Below are 16353 nucleotides of genomic sequence, written 5' to 3'. Positions count from 1 at the left end.
ACCGACCTGCACAGTGCGCAAGACCCAACGGTCCGATGTTATTTGGGTCCACGCCGGGAGGAAAAATGAAAGACGGTTGGAAAACTGCGGGGAAGGATCCAGAGGGGAAACTGGTACTGCGCCCTCGGGCGCACCTTCAGAATGAAGGCTTGGGTCCGGGAGGGGCCTTGGCGGAGCCTTGGTTTTGCCCCGTTTGGCCATCCGACTGTCTGCGTCGGTTGTTCCTGCCGCGGCGCCTGTTGAGGTCCTGCCGCGGACGGAACTGAGGATACGGCCGACGCTGCTGTTGTTGGTTCTGTTGCTGGAATGGCCTGCGCTGTGTCGCAGGCGTATGCATCCCCAACGACCGTATTATGACCCTATTGTCTTTAAGGTCCTTCAGTCTGGGGTCTGTCTTAGCAGAAAACAGGCCCTGGCCTTCGAAGGGGAGGTCCTGGATAGTATGCTGGAGCTCTGGCGGAAGGCCAGAGACCTGAAGCCAGGAAATGCGGCGCATCGTAAGCCCCGAGGCAAGGGTCCAAGCGGCCGAGTCCACAGCATCTAAGGAGGCTTGTAGCGAGGTCCTCGCTACCTTTTTGCCCTCATCCAGAATGGTGGTAAATTCCTGACGGGTTTCCTGCGGCAACAGCTCCGCAAATTTTCCCGCCGCCACCCAAGAGTTAAAGGAGTAGCGGCTAAGGAGGGCCTGCTGGTTCAAGACCCTGAGCTGTAGTGCCCCCGCTGAATAGACCTTGCGGCCCAGGAGGTCCATCCGCCTTGCCTCCTTAGACTTGGGCGTCGGGGCCTCTTGACCATGGCGCTCCCTGTCATTCACCGACTGGACCACAAGGGAGCAGGGTGTTGGGTGAACGTGCAAGTATTCATAGCCCTTCGAGGGGGCCATGTACTTCCTTTCCACTCCTCGAGCGGTCGGAGGGATGGAGGCCGGTGACTGCCAGATAGTAGTGGCGTTGGCCTGAGTAGTCTTGATGAAAGGCAGGGCCACTCTGGTGGGCGCATCGGCGGAGAGGATGCTCACCACAGGGTCCTCGATTTCAGAGACCTCCTCTGCTTGAATGTCCAGGTTCTGTGCCACGCATCGGAGGAGGTCCTGGTGTGCCCTAAGATCCAGAGGGGGAGGGCTGGAGGACGAGGTACCCGCCACCGCCTCATCAGGGGAAGACGATGAAGAAACCCCTGGCAACAGAGCGTCCACGGGGGGTTCTGTCTGGGGCTGCACCTCCTTCACTGGAGGGAGCTCTGGGTCCTGGTGGCTGGACCTGTCTTCTGCTTCCGGGGAGGGAGGGGGTCTAGACACCGTTGCCTCTGGTGGCCTGCGTTCCGCCGCAGGGCGGGGAGTGATATGTTGTGGACCCTGGGCTTGGCGGTACGCCCATGGGGTCCAAAACCCCCACTGTTGAGGCCCTCGTTCCTGAGGTGGAGGGTCCTGAAACAGGGCCGAGTGTCTGTCCTGGCCCAGCGTATAGGCGCTCTCTGCCTGAGAGTACACAGATGGTTCCCTTGAAGGTCAGGGAGGTGCCGAGCCAGTTTGATAGACCTCTCTATATACCGACGCCGACGATCTCCTCAGTGCCAAGGATCGGTACCGTGAGTCGTACCAGTGCCGGGATCGGGACCCGGAACGGCGTGGTAGTCGGTGCCGGGATCCGGATCGGGATCTGCCTCGAGGTCGGTGCCGAGAGAGGGACCGCGATCTTCGTTCCGCGCAGTGCCGGGATGGCAGTGGGGACCGGGACCTGCCACCGACGCGGTGCCGGGAGGTCGACCGGGATCGGGACCTACCACCGGCTCGGTGCTGGGAGGTCGACCGAGGAGCTGAACGCCGATGTGAACGGCTCCTAGAGTCTCGGTGCCGGTGGTAAGAGGAGCCAGACCGGGACCGTGCAGATGCTGATCGGCGCTGCGAGTGCGACCGGTACCGCCGAGGAGAACGGTGCCGGGACTGCGAGCGGCGCCCAGAGTGCGAGCGTTCACGTCTCCGGGGCGATCGGTGCCTGGACTCCGGAGACAGCGCTCTCAGCATCGGTTTGCCTCTGGAGGTTACCCGTCCCGGGGGTGCCGTTGTTTGAGGCTGCGATGGCTCTGTGAGTGCTATCAAGTCCCGTGCTGAGGCAAAGGTCTCCGGTGTAGATGGGACTGACAGCTCGACCCCTGATCTCAAGGGGGAGGTAGGAGGGGCCGGACTCGACGGACCTTCCGGACCCAGAGTCGACAGCAGCCCTGCAGGCGGTGCCGTGGCCAAGATAGGTGCCGGGCGTTCCACTCGAGCCTGCCTAGATGGTGTTGCAGACGTCGAGGGTCTTGGATCTGCTCCCGGTGCCGGGGATGGACGGTGCCGGGGAGTCTTGCCGGTGCCGGCGCGGTCCAGTGCCGGAGTAGAAGTGGCTGGTTGCGCCGCCGGTACCAGAGTCAGTGCTGCTTCCATTAGGAGAGCGTGGAGTCTTTGATCCCTCTCCTTCTTTGTGCGAGGCTTAAAGGCCTTGCATATACGACACTTCTCAATGATGTGCGATTCCCCCAGGCACTTGAGGCACGCGTCGTGGGGATCGCTAGTCAGCATTGGCTTCTTGCATGCCGAGCACTGCTTGAAGCCTGGCGAACCAGGCATGAGCCCGGTGCCGGGCGCCGGGAAGGGCAACGGCCCACCCGCGAACAAGTTATACAACTATATACAAGAAACAACCAACTAATATACTACTTTAAACTGTCTATAAAACTATTTACAACTACAACTACGAACAGTTACAAGAGAGCTAGGTACGTGGAGGACAGCAAGCCGCACGCCACAGTTCCAGCAACCGACACGGCGGTAAGAAGGAACTGAGGAGCGGGCGGGCCGGCAGGGGTATATATCAAGTGCCATAGTGGCGCCACTCTAGGGGGCGACCTGCCGGCCCACTGGAGTTGCTAGGGTAAAAAAAGTTTCCGGCAAACGTGCACGCGCGGCGCGCACACCTACCTGGAATGGATATGAGCAACACATCTCGAAGAACACCAGTTACAAGGTTAGTAACCATCTTTTTCTCTAAGGTTGGATGATACAGCATTTGCCATTAGCTATGATTAAGGAGGATGCCCCCACTGCTTACGGACAGTAACTTCTGTCTGTTGCCCTGAAGAAAAAGCACTTAGCTACTCAGATTCTGTTTCACTATTAAAAATAGCATCTGTGCATAGTTATTACAGTTATAAATTCCCTAAGAAATATTACCAGTCTAAACAAGGCATTGCTGATTATGGTGTTATTGCAGGGAAGCCAGCATAGCAGAGGTGCCTGAAAGGATTCATGTGCCAAGGCCAATGGTATTTGTTACTCTGGCACCAAAGGATCTGGCAGAAATAGGAGAGCAGATGTATGAGGCCACATTCTGATAGTCTTACATTGAATTGTGCTGTGCTCCATGAGTAGTCCCTTTGAAGTCAAAGGAACTATTTGTAAAATAAAGTTCTGCTAAAACTAGGTAATGGGTATATGAATCCAGCTCATATAGGAAAGTTAAATGGACCTCAGCAACAAAGAGTAAGAGCTGCTGTTTCCTTACAAGGTTTTTAGCCTAGCCTCGCCTCAGTCTGTCTTGATGCTTTTCTTTGCACTAGACACTCTTGTCCCAAAAGTGTATAAGGCATTACAGTTCATCTACCACTTGGCTTTTGTTCAGCCTTCAAGTTTCTGTTCATCTGATTCATATCCTGCACCCAAGAAGGCTGACATTCATTTACTGTCCATCGCCATAACAATTCCTTGTGAGCAGACAGAGGGCAACTGAATTCATCTGAGTAGTGCAGTGAGAATGAACGATTAGAAAGTAGTAAGGTTTTGAAATTGGAAGCACCTTTGATGTTAGAATGCTTTTTCCTTCAGCAGGACTGACCCAAAAGAAAGCAGTCAGATAAAATACATGTACATATATTCTATTCTGAATATGAAGAAGTGGAAGGGTTTTCCTGAACACTGTTCTGGAAAACCAAATATCTCATGATTTTCTTGGTTTTTAAAGTCAGAGTAGTTCATTTGAATATCTTGAGCTGGATATTAGGGAAGCTGCTTTTGAACTGTGTATTAGGAACCCCCCCAGGTTGGATTGTTGTGCGACACAGCCACTTTGGGCTACAAGATGAACACCAAAAGAGCAGCAAAAGGCCACCTCTAATGAACTGCTTGATGTCAAAGGAGCTGTTTGCACTCTGACAGCAGTCAAATGCTGAAGCTGCCAGAAATACTGTTTTGTTTTATGTCACTTGACTGCATACTTTTAAGGCAACCGGTGGAGCATTTACTAGTGTAAATTGGTTTTTGTCTAATGGTGCAAAGAGAGCCCGTTTCTCATGAATTATAGATGGGTTCTTTGTTCCAGCACAAGTTAAAATTATTACCTATAATACTGGAACCCAGATGTGGCCAAGAATTCCCACAGCCTGTTAAAACAAGATGAGAGATCTTGAAACATAGGTTGCCTACCCCTGGTCTAGACAATCCCTATGGTACGTGTGCCAAAGGCGGCACGCGAGCTGATTTTCAGTGGCACTCATGCTGCCTGGGTCCTGGCCACCAGTCTGGGGGGCTCTGCATTTTAATTTAGTTTTAAATGAAGCTTCTTAAACATTTAAAAAACCTTATTTACTTTACATACAACAATAGTTTAGTTATATATTATAGACTTATAGAAAGAGAACATCTAAGAACGTTAAAATGTATTACCGGCACGCAGAACCTTAAATTAGAGTGAATAAATGAAGACTCGGCACACTACTTCTGAAAGGCTGACGACCGCTGTTCTAGACTAGAATTTGTGGTTGGGTTTTAACTCTAGTTAATTGATTGCCAGTTAACACAATTGTCAGTACTAGTCTGGATACTCCATGAACATTTTGTTTAATGGCACAAATATTTGTGGTTACCCCAGGGCTCGGCCATAAGCTCTAGAACAAATGTTTGTAGAGCTGTCTAGACTAGCATTTATAGTCGTGTCCATCAACTCAATTTAATGGGCAATCATTTAATTTAAACTAAAACAGAATCTCAAACTCTGAGGTGCCTGTCAATTGATTACCAGTGTATTTAAGATGAAAGATCACTGAATTTAGTAACTTCAGTAATACTACAAGGAGTCCAGTGGCACCTTTAAAGACTAACAGATTTATTTGGGCATAAGCTTTCATGGGTAAAAGAACACTTCTTCAGATGCAGCAGTAAGGTGGTCACCTTCTAAATGTTAGTATAATCCATACTTTAAGAGCACCACCTGATTTGCATTAACTTTTATAAAAATGACTGACTTCCTGTCATAAACAGATAGCTAAGGGTTAATGTCTCTTTCACCTGAAGCACCTGACCAGAGGACCAATCAGGAAACCGGATTTTTTCAACTTTGGGTGGAGGGATTTGAGTGTCTGAGTCTTTGTTTTCTGGCTGCCTGCTTTCTCTGAGCTTTGGAGAAGTAGTTTCTATTTTCTAGTCTTCTGTTTCCAAGTGTAAGGACAAAGAGATCAGATAGTAAGTTATATGGTTTCTTTTCTTTGGTATTTGCATGAATATAAGTGCTGGAGTGCTTTGATTTGTCTTCTTTTTGAATAAGGCTGTTTATTCAATATTCTTTTAAGCAATTAACCCTGTGTTGTATCATCTTAATACAGAGAGATTATTTGTACTTATTTTTCTTTCTTTTTATATAAAGCTTTCTTTTAAGACCTGTTGGAGTTTTTCTTTACTTCAGGGAAATTGAGTCTGTACTCACCAGGGAATTGGTGGGAGGAAGAAAAGGGGAGATCTGTGTGTTGGATTGCTAGCCTGACTTTGCATTCCCTCTGGGGGAATAGGAAAGTACTTTTTGTTTTCAGGATTGGGAACAGAGAGGGGGAGTCTCTCTGTGTAGTTTCACAGAGCTTGTGTCTGTGTATCTCTCCAGGAGCACCTGGAGGGGGGAAGGGAAAAAGGATTATTTCCCTTGGTTGTGAGACTCAAGGGATTTGGGTCTTGGGGTCCCCAGGGAAGGTTTTTCAGAGGGACCAGAGTGCCCCAAAACACTCTAATTTTTTGGGTGGTGGCAGCAGGTACCAGGTCCAGGCTGGTGGCTAAGCTTGGAGGCTTTCATGCTAACCCCCATATTTTGGACGCTAAGGTCCAAAACTGGGACTAAGGTTATTACACTTCCACACTAAATTCTATCCAGGCAAATGATTCTAGAGTTCGCTTCATTTTACATGGCTCACCAGGCTTGTGAGCCTAAAAAGCTTCTCTAAGTTTGCTGCTTTTAGTCTAAGATGTGATCATTCCTGCTTCATAATGAGAACAGATTGGGCATTTTTATTTCATGCTTTTGAAAGGTGCTAAATTAACAGCATTAAGATCTTAAGTTCTCTATCAACAGCACAGGCGGTGACCGAGATATTGCCAGGATAATGTGGGGAAGATCTTTAAACCACTTTATAATGGGAATGCAGTTTGGGTCTGTGCCTGTTCAGGCTACTGCAGAGTATCAGTTAATGCCAGTACGGTGATTACTTTGGGGTTGTGTACGGGGGCACTGTGTGGCAGTCAGATGGTTAGGTTTGTGGTAATGTATTGGATCATCCTGTTGTACTGAAACAAGTTTTTTTTAGATTTTTTTTTTCATTGAAGTTATCTTAACTGGATTGACAACACAGTGTGGGAATGTTTGTTTCAATTACTCAGGCACCCATCTATGGCAGCAGATAATCCAGTGCAGGTACCAGTGAAATTGAAATCAATAAATAAAATATCAAATATACCCATTGTTTTGGATGTGCTCCCCCTCTTATATTTTATTTTTAAAGTAACTGAAGTGATGAAGCATCTATCACTTCCTTTGGGGAAACTTTTTTATAATCTGCTAATATCATTTAGATCATACTGTTAGGCGCACATTCCTAATATCCAGCCCAAACTTTTTTGCTCCTTTTCGTCCATGTGGATGATACTTCTCCAGCATATTTTTAATGCCTATCTTCTGTGATGAAAGCAAAAATAAAACTAAAAATTACATGTCTGTAGCTTCAACGTATGCATCGACTTACTACTTTTTTTAGTTTTCCTGATTCTTCCTGAGTCCTGACTCTGACATGGTAACGTAAATCCAGTCCTTTTTTAGAACCACAAACATCTTTTCAGATGCTGCCCTGAAGATGTGACCCAAAGACTTCCCTGTATTAATTGTATTACAGTAGCTGCCGCTGAGGTTGGGGCCCATTGTGCTAGGCATTGTACATTTAATGGTAAGAGACAGTCATTGCCCTGATGTGTTTACAGCCTAAATAGGCAAGACAGAAAAAAGGTGGGAGAAAGCAAGGATTGTTATCCCAATTTTACAGAGAGGAAACTTCACTCTGTAGAATTGTTAAGGGATTGGGGATTTGGGGGGGATTAAGAATGACTCAGTGTCATGATCCTTTTACCCACGTGTGAGTACTAAATCTGTCTCTTACAGGCCATTATTTAGTCACTGTAATATTTTTCCACTTGCATAAAGATCTCTCGAAACGTCGTGCCATCTATTCTTCTTTTAAATGTCAGTACCCTGGATCTGCACCATCTGTTCATGGGCTCCCCCCTTTAAGGCAGGTTTCAATCTGTGCATTGAAAATCCATGCTATGGTGTTATCAGTAATTCTCCAATGTCTCATTCAGCTGAAAGCTCCTGAAAGGGAAAAATGCCACAAGGAATGCTGCCTGATTGCATTTATGTCAACAGTAATGTCTTGAGCTTCTGGGCTGCAGATCACTTATCAAATCCCAGCTTTGCCAGTCCTGCATATCAAATCTCCATGCAGATGTTTTTGGTTTCTAAATCTCAAGCATCTCGTGAAAGGAGTGTTTCTTGGCTCTCCCTGTTTTGATAAGTAATAAAGACCTGTAGTTTCCCTGGCAGAGGAAGATGGTAAATGAAGCCTCTGCAGAGCCTGGAAATCCCAGGGATTAGAAATTGGGTCAGAGAATGAATGTAAACTACTGGACATGTTGTCAAATCCATGTCCATATCCACGTCACCCATCTTCTGACTTCCCCTTCTTCCCATTCCCAGCCCTACAAACAAGGCTTAAAAATAAAAAATAGATAACTTTGCACAATCCATCTGCCAGACATTGATGCACAGGAGCAACTGATAGTAGCAAGCAATGATGAAGAATTCTAGTATGAGCTTGGGGCTTACGGGGTCCCCCTTAACTCACTGAAAAAAGTCAGATCCTCCTGTCCACCGCACTAAATATAATTTTTGAGATAAAAATTGGTGCAGTATGGTGCACAGAGAAAACAGAAAACCATTTGTAGGTGAGGATGGGATATGGATATGAAGATACGAAGTCTTACATCAGGCAGGAGATGCCTGCAGAGATGGAAAAAGCTACCTTACATTCATGTGCTAAAACATTTTTCAAATGCTGTGTTCACAGCTTTCTGTCAATTAAAGGTGCAACTTTGAATGGGGCCTTGGAGAGAGCTGTTTTAAGTCAACTGCAGGGTGGAATAAATACGTGCAGAAGTCCGTGATGTCTCCTACACAGTGACTAATTTATTTGTCATTCTTGTTCTCAAAGGGAATTCTGCTTGTGTTGCTTCTTTGCAATGTGATTTATCCTGCAGTGCATTGGTGGGGAAGGGAGGAAAGAGAGGACTAAGGGTGTCACTTTGGAAATAGAGAACCAGAAGGAGAGAGGCTCCTCCGTCTCCATAGCGAGGTTTTGTCCTGCTGCATATAGGTGGAGGGCAGAGGTAGCCTCCAGCCCCAACTCTTTGCACGCCTGTGTGTCAGTCAGGCATAGCTGTTGCTCTTAAATGTACATCAAAGGTGGGAGAATGCCACACTCTCTGAAGGGGTGTAACAGCAAATGTGCTCTTCCCTTTGCACCAGGGAAACCTGAGCCGGAGTCTGCCTTTGAGAATTTTTTATGCACCTTCCCAAGGAGGATCAATGCTGGTCAGTGTCTGCCCCCTAGCTGCAGACTGCAAAGTTTAAAAAAAACAAAAAAAAACCCCTCCCCTGTGTCCTTGAAGTAATTCTCCTCTTAGAACCCCTAAGGTAGGTGTTTCTAGAGAGATTGCACTAGAGAACACCTAGTTACAGTGAAGCCTTCAGGCCCTCTCCTAGCTCACCTTTCAGAGCACCATATCCTCAAGGCCGATACAAAGATGTTTCACGCCCTAGGCAAAACTTCCACCTTGCATCCCCACCTCCTACCCCTGTCCTGAGGGGTCCCCCCCCCTTGCGGCAGCTCCCTGCCCCCCCTCCACCCTGAGGCACCCCAGCCCCAGCTCACCCCTGCTCTGAGCATGAGCGCCCCGAGCACTTCTCCCACCTCCCAGGCTTGAGGCGCCTAAGCTGATTGGCGCCGCAAGCCTGGGAGGTGGGAGAAGTGAAGCAGCCACGGCGTGCTTGGGGAGGAGGCGGGGCAGGGGTGAGCTGGGGCAGGGAGTTCCCCTGTGTGCCGCACTCCCCCCCACCCTTACTTGCTGCAGGCGGCCCTCCCCACGCTCCCCTGCCCCAACTCCCTCCACCTAAATGCCGGCAATGACCGGGGCGGCCAAAGATCCGGCTGCTGCAGTTACTCCCGAAGAAAATAGCACCCCCCAAATCCCAGCGCCCTAGGCGACTGCCTAGGTTGCCTAAATGGTTGCACCAGCCCTGCATATCCTTCTTTTTTTCAGATGTGGCCTTTCAGAAAAGCTGCCACTGAAATGTCCCAGTGAAGGATCCAGGTTAGAGCCTGCACTGGGCCATTCCAATCCCCATCTGCTGACTTCCAAGCTTATCCATCTCTAACACTGGCAGAAAGAGAGATTGAAGGCACTCAGAAGCCAATAGAGGGAAGGAATAACACACAGTGATTTTACAGGCATTAGCAGGACTAACTAAAAAATTTAAGAACAAACTGCCTTACATGGTAGCAGCCTGCTGGAAAGGCTGATGCCACCATCTGAGGTGTGAGTGCCACCTGCTGCTGTTGCAGGGATGGAGAAAGCTGAGGCTTTTTGCCACTGGTGTTGCAATACTGCAGATGGACTCAGCAGTGAGCGCTGTGCTGAAATGCCTTGTGTAAGAGATGCAGTAATTGCATGTTTTTCTTTTCTGTTTCTCTGTACGCTTGTTCACAAGCTAAAGGAACAAAATCTCTTCAGTTCTGGGGGTATACTTTTACATTTCTAGTGGTACTGACAATAAATCAGTCTTTGGGCTGAGCCAGACTTGCATCAACATCTTATTACTACTTTGGAGCGGTGACTGGAATATTCTGTCTACCGATGGAGTAATTTAGAGTGATCCATCTGTTCCTCTTCTTCCCCCTCACAAATACACTCCTCCCATGTAAGGGAAAAATTCACAAGCCACCTCCTTGCCTTACCTTTTTCTTGTTTGTGTGTGACTTCTAGGGTCCAAAGGGAGAGAATGTTGGTTCCATCACTCAGCCTCTTCCCAGCAGCTACTTGATCTTCAGAGCAACCTCAGAATCAGATGGTGAGTTCTGATCTGCCTCTCCTCTCTCTTCACTTCTTTTCCACAGGATATGAATGTTCGTCATGAATCCAAAATAAGAGTTTGATCATGGGAGCTTGAGTGCCTTCTCTGGTGTCTCTCTTTCCTATTTGGGAAAATAAAGATTGTGAATGGATAGGGGGAAGGATTTTTGTGGCTAAGGTTTTATGCTTAGACACTAGGTTTGGACTCAGCAAGGCAGGACAGAGCCAGGGATGGGACGTGGGTTTGATTCCTGGTTCTGCCATATAGACTCCGCGTGACTTCAGGCAACTCATTTACTCTCTGTGCCTGTTCAAATGGGGATAACTTTTTTTTTTTTCCTATTCTTGTCTATGTAGATTGTAAGCTCTCTAGGGCAGAGGCACTCTTATTATGTGTTTTGGTGCCCTGTTGTGTTATGCACTTTACACCGTCTGGTCTTTATAGGTTCTACTGTAATATAAATAATAATTTGCCTCCAGTGTTTAAAGGAAGAAAAATAGATTTGACATGACTGATTCAGTGAGGGATCCAGCTTGAACTCTAATTCACGTGTGCATTTATTCTTCTTCTAGGCATGTGTCTTCCAAATTTTGTTTTGTACCAAGTCATATAATTAGTTAGAAATATTTGCTCAAATATAAATCCTTCTGTATCGACACACAGTAACAAAATACAGATTTATTTGAGTTACTAGCATTATGTATCATGATATCTTGGATGTGTCATCTTTACTTGCTAGAATAGAAGGTGGGAAGATGTATGTACTACAACAAAATTACAAACATATAAAAGGTTTGTACACTACATTGTGACTCGACTGAAGATGCAACCTCCTCCAGTCCAGATGCTGCTGAGAACCGTACTTGGGGTTTTCAAAGATGTTTAAGGGAATTAAATGATAACTCTCATTGACTTTCACCTTTGTTCATGTAGGGTGGGATTTTCAGTCTACTGCACCTGGCCAACCTGGAAGCCCGTGGATAGTATGTGGCTTTGGAAACCTAGGCACAGGTGTGAATCTGTGTGTTTCACACCAAGGGCCAGCAGAGCTCAGGTGGGTCACAAACACACTCCACCTACTGCTGAGTGATGGTGGCTCACTGAACAGCCACCTTTCTGGACTGATTAGAAGTATGTCTGGGAACAAGATACACTCTTGCAGATGGAAGGAAAGTGCTGGGTCAGCAGACATATAGAAGATGGAAGGGAGGTGAACACCAAATTTGGGATCAGGAAGGGATTATCTCCTGCCTAAGATTGGCAGATACCGTGAAATTTCCCTTTCACTGGCGCTTTGAGAAGGAAGCATATGTTGGTTTCATGGGGCCATGCTCCAAATGCTCAATTTCCTGAGTGCAGAAAACTTGGTCATACATTCATTCTCTTTCTGTAGATAGTCCTTGAAATAGGACAGAGGGGAATTTGTAGGACGTCAACCTGAATCCTCCTTTAGGCATGGGCCCAAAGAAGAAAATGTGTTGGTGAGGAGAGATCTCTCCACTCATCCTTCCACTCAGTACTGTTCCAGGAATAAAAATGTGATCAGCACAAATAGTCGCCAATGGATCCACATCTGCCTTTCTTCTAGAATCCACAAAACTAAGGGAGGTATATGTAGGTCAATGTATGATAAACATGCCAGCTTGCTATGTGAAAATCTCTCTGACTCTGTAATGACTACAGAAAAGCAGTGGTTTGTACGTAGATAAGAAGATTAAAAACATGTTTTCATTCCAGTTGACCTTCAAAGTACTGTAATTCTTGGCCATATCGAATTAACCCCTGCTGCTGCTCATAGACATTTTCTGCCTGCCTTAAAGGGGCACCCAACTGGCCATCCATGCACCTGATGGGCCTGATTTAAAATCTGCTTAAGTAAATGGATGCCTTTTCTTTTATTTCAGTGGGCTTCAGGTCAACAGTCCTTTGGCTAAAGGTTTGTTTCAGTTAAGTTTCACCCAGCCTGATAGGTGTCAAATGAAGCACAGGGGCTGCTGAATGCTTTTCTGGTTGTGCACTTGGAACATGGTTAAGTGCACCAGCAAATCAAAGAGAAGGCATTCCAGAGATCTGGATTATTTCTTTTGTTTTTAATTTGGGTCTGTGCCTGCTGCCCTATCTTCCATTGGGAAAAGAGGGCTATTCGTGGTGGGGAGGCATTTTTGATGGGGAGAAGTGCTTTTTCACTGCAGTGAATTTTGTGTAAAACCAAAAGAGTGCAGGTTTTTCTTTGAATATGGTTGGTTCCTCCCTTATTCTACCACTCATACGTCTTATTTGTGGAAAGAAATACAGAATTCCACCTCACTCTAGTATCTCTTATGTAGAAACAGCTATGTTGGTAATCATACACACACCTTTTTTTTTTTTTTTTTTAAAGCTTTCAAATATGCTTACCAAAGAATACAAGCATTTCAAATCTGTCAGCCCATCTGATAGAAAAACAAACAGAACTGTTCCTCAGGCTTTTGAGGCAATTCAATGACTTCAGTAACTATCTATCCAAGCCTTAAAAGCTGCTATTTCCTTAGAGATCAATGTTACTTGCCATTCCATTAACTTAATTAGAAGATGTGCAATGCGAACAGTATGGTCTCTGTGGCATGTGCTTGTTTTTAAAGGAAAATTGCTGTTTGACAGGGCACTACCTCTTAGCATTTTAGTTTTCTTCTAAAAAGACTTCAAACTGGAAAAAGCTTTTCAACATCTGACAAAAATTTTAGGGCCAAGCTGGCAAAGGATGATGCCTGCATACCATCTTTATGATCCACTTATCACCAGGGCTGCTATGGGCTACATGTGTAAGTTAGAGCAGCCCTGAGTCTGCTCTAACTTACACCATTTAGTAATGGCCTCCGAGAAGTTGGGAATCTCCAGACTAGAGCACTGCTCTAGTTGTGCCCTATTCCTCTGGCACACCCACAATATGCCCTGATATATTGTAGGCTAGAGGGATAAATGGGCCAGAATGCCCCTCCCTGAGGAGTTTTCAGTGTTTAGAATCCTTTCTAAGCTTTCTGCCAAATGAATTTTATTATGAATTTGTGATAACCAAGGGATTAAAGTAGTGGGTTATTGTAGCATATCTTTAAGTCCAAAGCTAAGTAAGGACCCTTAGGAATCAGATCTACACCATTCAGGTGAAATCACAGCTAGTACCTGAGCTTTTTGCCTCTTCACTTGCAACAGGTGCATTTGACCTGGAGAAAAGCTAATGTGATCTCTTACTTTAAAAATGGGATCAAGGGAAAAAGCAAGAACCCAGAGACCTGAAATATGACCTCTCCATTCAGAGCATCTAGAAACAGTGATTCAGGATGAAAGATGAGAATGCTCTTGTACGGCTACAAGAATAATCAAGGGCACTCAGCACAGATTTGGAGAAGGGAAGTCATGCCTAACAAATTTCATCAACTTCTCCAAGGAGGTATCAATGAGAGTTGGCAGAAGTGAAGCCACAAGCATAATCTGTGTCATTAGCCTTCGTGAAGGCTTTTGATGCAATATCACACCAAAAGATGTTAGCATGAAACATTAATGAGTAGGGTAATGATTGTGGAAATTTTAATTGGATAAAATATTGACATGGTAGCTGAAGTCAGTGAACAGTGATAAATGGGTATGGATTGAGGAGATATATAAATAGCCAAAGGCATCGCTGTTAAGATCCATACTCTGTATTGGTAATTTGGAAAATGTAATACACAACACTGCATTAACATTGGCAGATGGCATGAAATTGGTACAGTCAGTGTCACAAAGGAAGGGAATGGTTGCATGTAGAAAGTCCTGAATACAATGGGGCAGACAAAGTAGGGACTTCTGCCTCGTACAGTGGAGAAATTTTTATTTCAATATGGATTGAGTTTAAAAAGAGGCAAGAAGGATTGTGCTTAAATCATTGTCAGCTATGGGACAGTGGTCAAATGGTGACAGATTAAAATATAAAGGGGTATGAACTGAAAGTAAGAAAAGACCAGGCCATAAGGTGGTTTAGGAGACACTTGCATACAAACAGTTTTTGTTTAGTGCATTGGACAACTACAGATAAAATCCAGTCAAGAAAGTAGGCACTTGGAGAGAGCAAAATAAGCTGGGGAGATGAACAGACCCAGATGGCCTCTTCCCCATTGCATAACATTAGTATATTTTTACAGTGTGTCCAGGGATCATGAATCAGTCTTCATGCAGCCTTGACTACGTGCTTCTCAACACAGCTCTCGTGCTAATAACTAGTGAGAATATTTGGTAGTGTTAATGATAATTCATGAGGAATTCCTACTTTCTAGAGTACCGAGTTACATGATCGGTTTAGCGAACAGTCCAGACTTTCAGCTACATCACAATCAGCAGCTTGGTGTCCTATTTTTCCTTTTACAATTCCAGAATATATTTTTCTGCTGCACCATCTGTGACAGACTGTTGGTAGGATTTAAGGTCCTAGCTTATGGATAGCCCATGGAAGTGCCACTAATCTATAGGAAATTTCGCATTCCATAAAGTCTGGTAGCAATCTGTTGACTACCTTGTTTTGTCACATACGGTTGTATTTGGAGGACCTCTGGAAGGTCAAAACAGCCCATAAGGCTCAACATCTAGAAATATAGGGTCTTTCTCGTGACCTTTCCTGTAAAGGAATGTTATATTCTGGAGGCTAGCTATTATGTAAATAAGCTACACAGTGAAGATTTCTTGCGAGTGACTTCAGTGTATTGATAAAAGTTGTCATAACATGGCCCAATCCCCCTCTCTGTACGGACTGTTGTGAGTGGACCCAGCCACTGAGTCCTGCATGTCTCTAAGGCTCCTCGGTCTGGGTAGAGCCAGGTCCCGGTTCCTAACTGTGTAAACAATAATACTGTTGTCAGATAACAGTACATTGCTAGCTGATTGTTAGAGGCATCAATCAAATAGATGTGAGGAACAAGGCCAGAAACTGGATGACTTTAACCACCCAAGAAGTGTGATATTCTCCCCATGATGCACTCCCTGGAGTATTGTATGGCCATTTGGTAATAGGACTTCTAGATAAAATCAGGAAAAGGGATTCAGCCCAGCCATTCTGGGTCCCCAATTTTGTGGATGGGGGGGAAAAAGTGCTCCCAGACTGAAACTTTAGTGCACAGCAATAAGCTGCAGGCTAGAGCAGATTTTTACATTGGAGTTAATGATGAACACTGAGAGAACCTGTTATCCCATTTGTTATCATATAATGCCAAACATGAAGACCTAGGGTCATCCTGATTGTGTGACTGATATTAGTTGGTTGGTTGATTGTGAAGGACTTCAAAGGTCAAAAGATGCTAATATTCTAATTGCATGACCTTCCTATAAAATATCTCATTAGCCTGGTTATAGATCAGTTGAATGACTAGGACATCCCTACTGTGTTTTGTGACCCAAGAGTTGAATAGAGCTAGAGGGCTGTTCAGGATGATATTGGGGTTTTGTTTTTTGATCATTCCCCCTATTAAAAAACCCCCAGTGATTATTTGAGCTGCATGCTCACTCCCATCCAAACGTATAGCCCCAGGCTTTGAGAGCTGTAGCATCAGCTCTCCTCTGATATGAGTAGTGCATCCACGGCTATGTCTAGAGTGTCTTTACAGGGGGCGGTAGTGATCTGAATATACGTGGCTGTATTTCATTACTTGTCTCAAATGGACATTAAGAGTTGGTCTGGATACCACGCCTACTGAACCAAAAGGCATGGGGAAATGTAAAGAATATTTTGCATCAAATTTAAATTGCGGTATTACAAGGGAAGGCAATAAATGCAAGCCCATGTTACCTTCCTTAGGCCCAGTTACTAGGGGGAAGTAGTTTGGAATACAACCCAACATCTTTTGTTTTCAGTTTTTATTTTGTTTAAAATTTCCCA

General features: G+C 45.5%; 1 protein-coding gene across 3 annotated transcripts in view; it reads left to right on the top strand.

Moving 5' to 3' along the window:
- Nucleotides 1-16353, top strand: part of OSBPL5 (oxysterol binding protein like 5) — a 99071-nt gene that overhangs the window by 39511 nt on the left and 43207 nt on the right. For all 3 annotated transcript variants that reach the window (XM_050953695.1, XM_050953692.1, XM_050953694.1), the window contains exon 6: nucleotides 10385-10469. In XM_050953695.1, the coding sequence (XP_050809652.1) occupies nucleotides 10385-10469 (85 nt within the window). The remainder of the gene's footprint in view (nucleotides 1-10384; nucleotides 10470-16353) is intronic.

This window comes from Gopherus flavomarginatus, chromosome 5 (assembly GCF_025201925.1).
Source record: "Gopherus flavomarginatus isolate rGopFla2 chromosome 5, rGopFla2.mat.asm, whole genome shotgun sequence".
Classification (NCBI taxonomy): Eukaryota; Metazoa; Chordata; order Testudines; family Testudinidae; genus Gopherus; species Gopherus flavomarginatus.
This window is presented reverse-complemented; position numbering and strand designations above follow the sequence as displayed.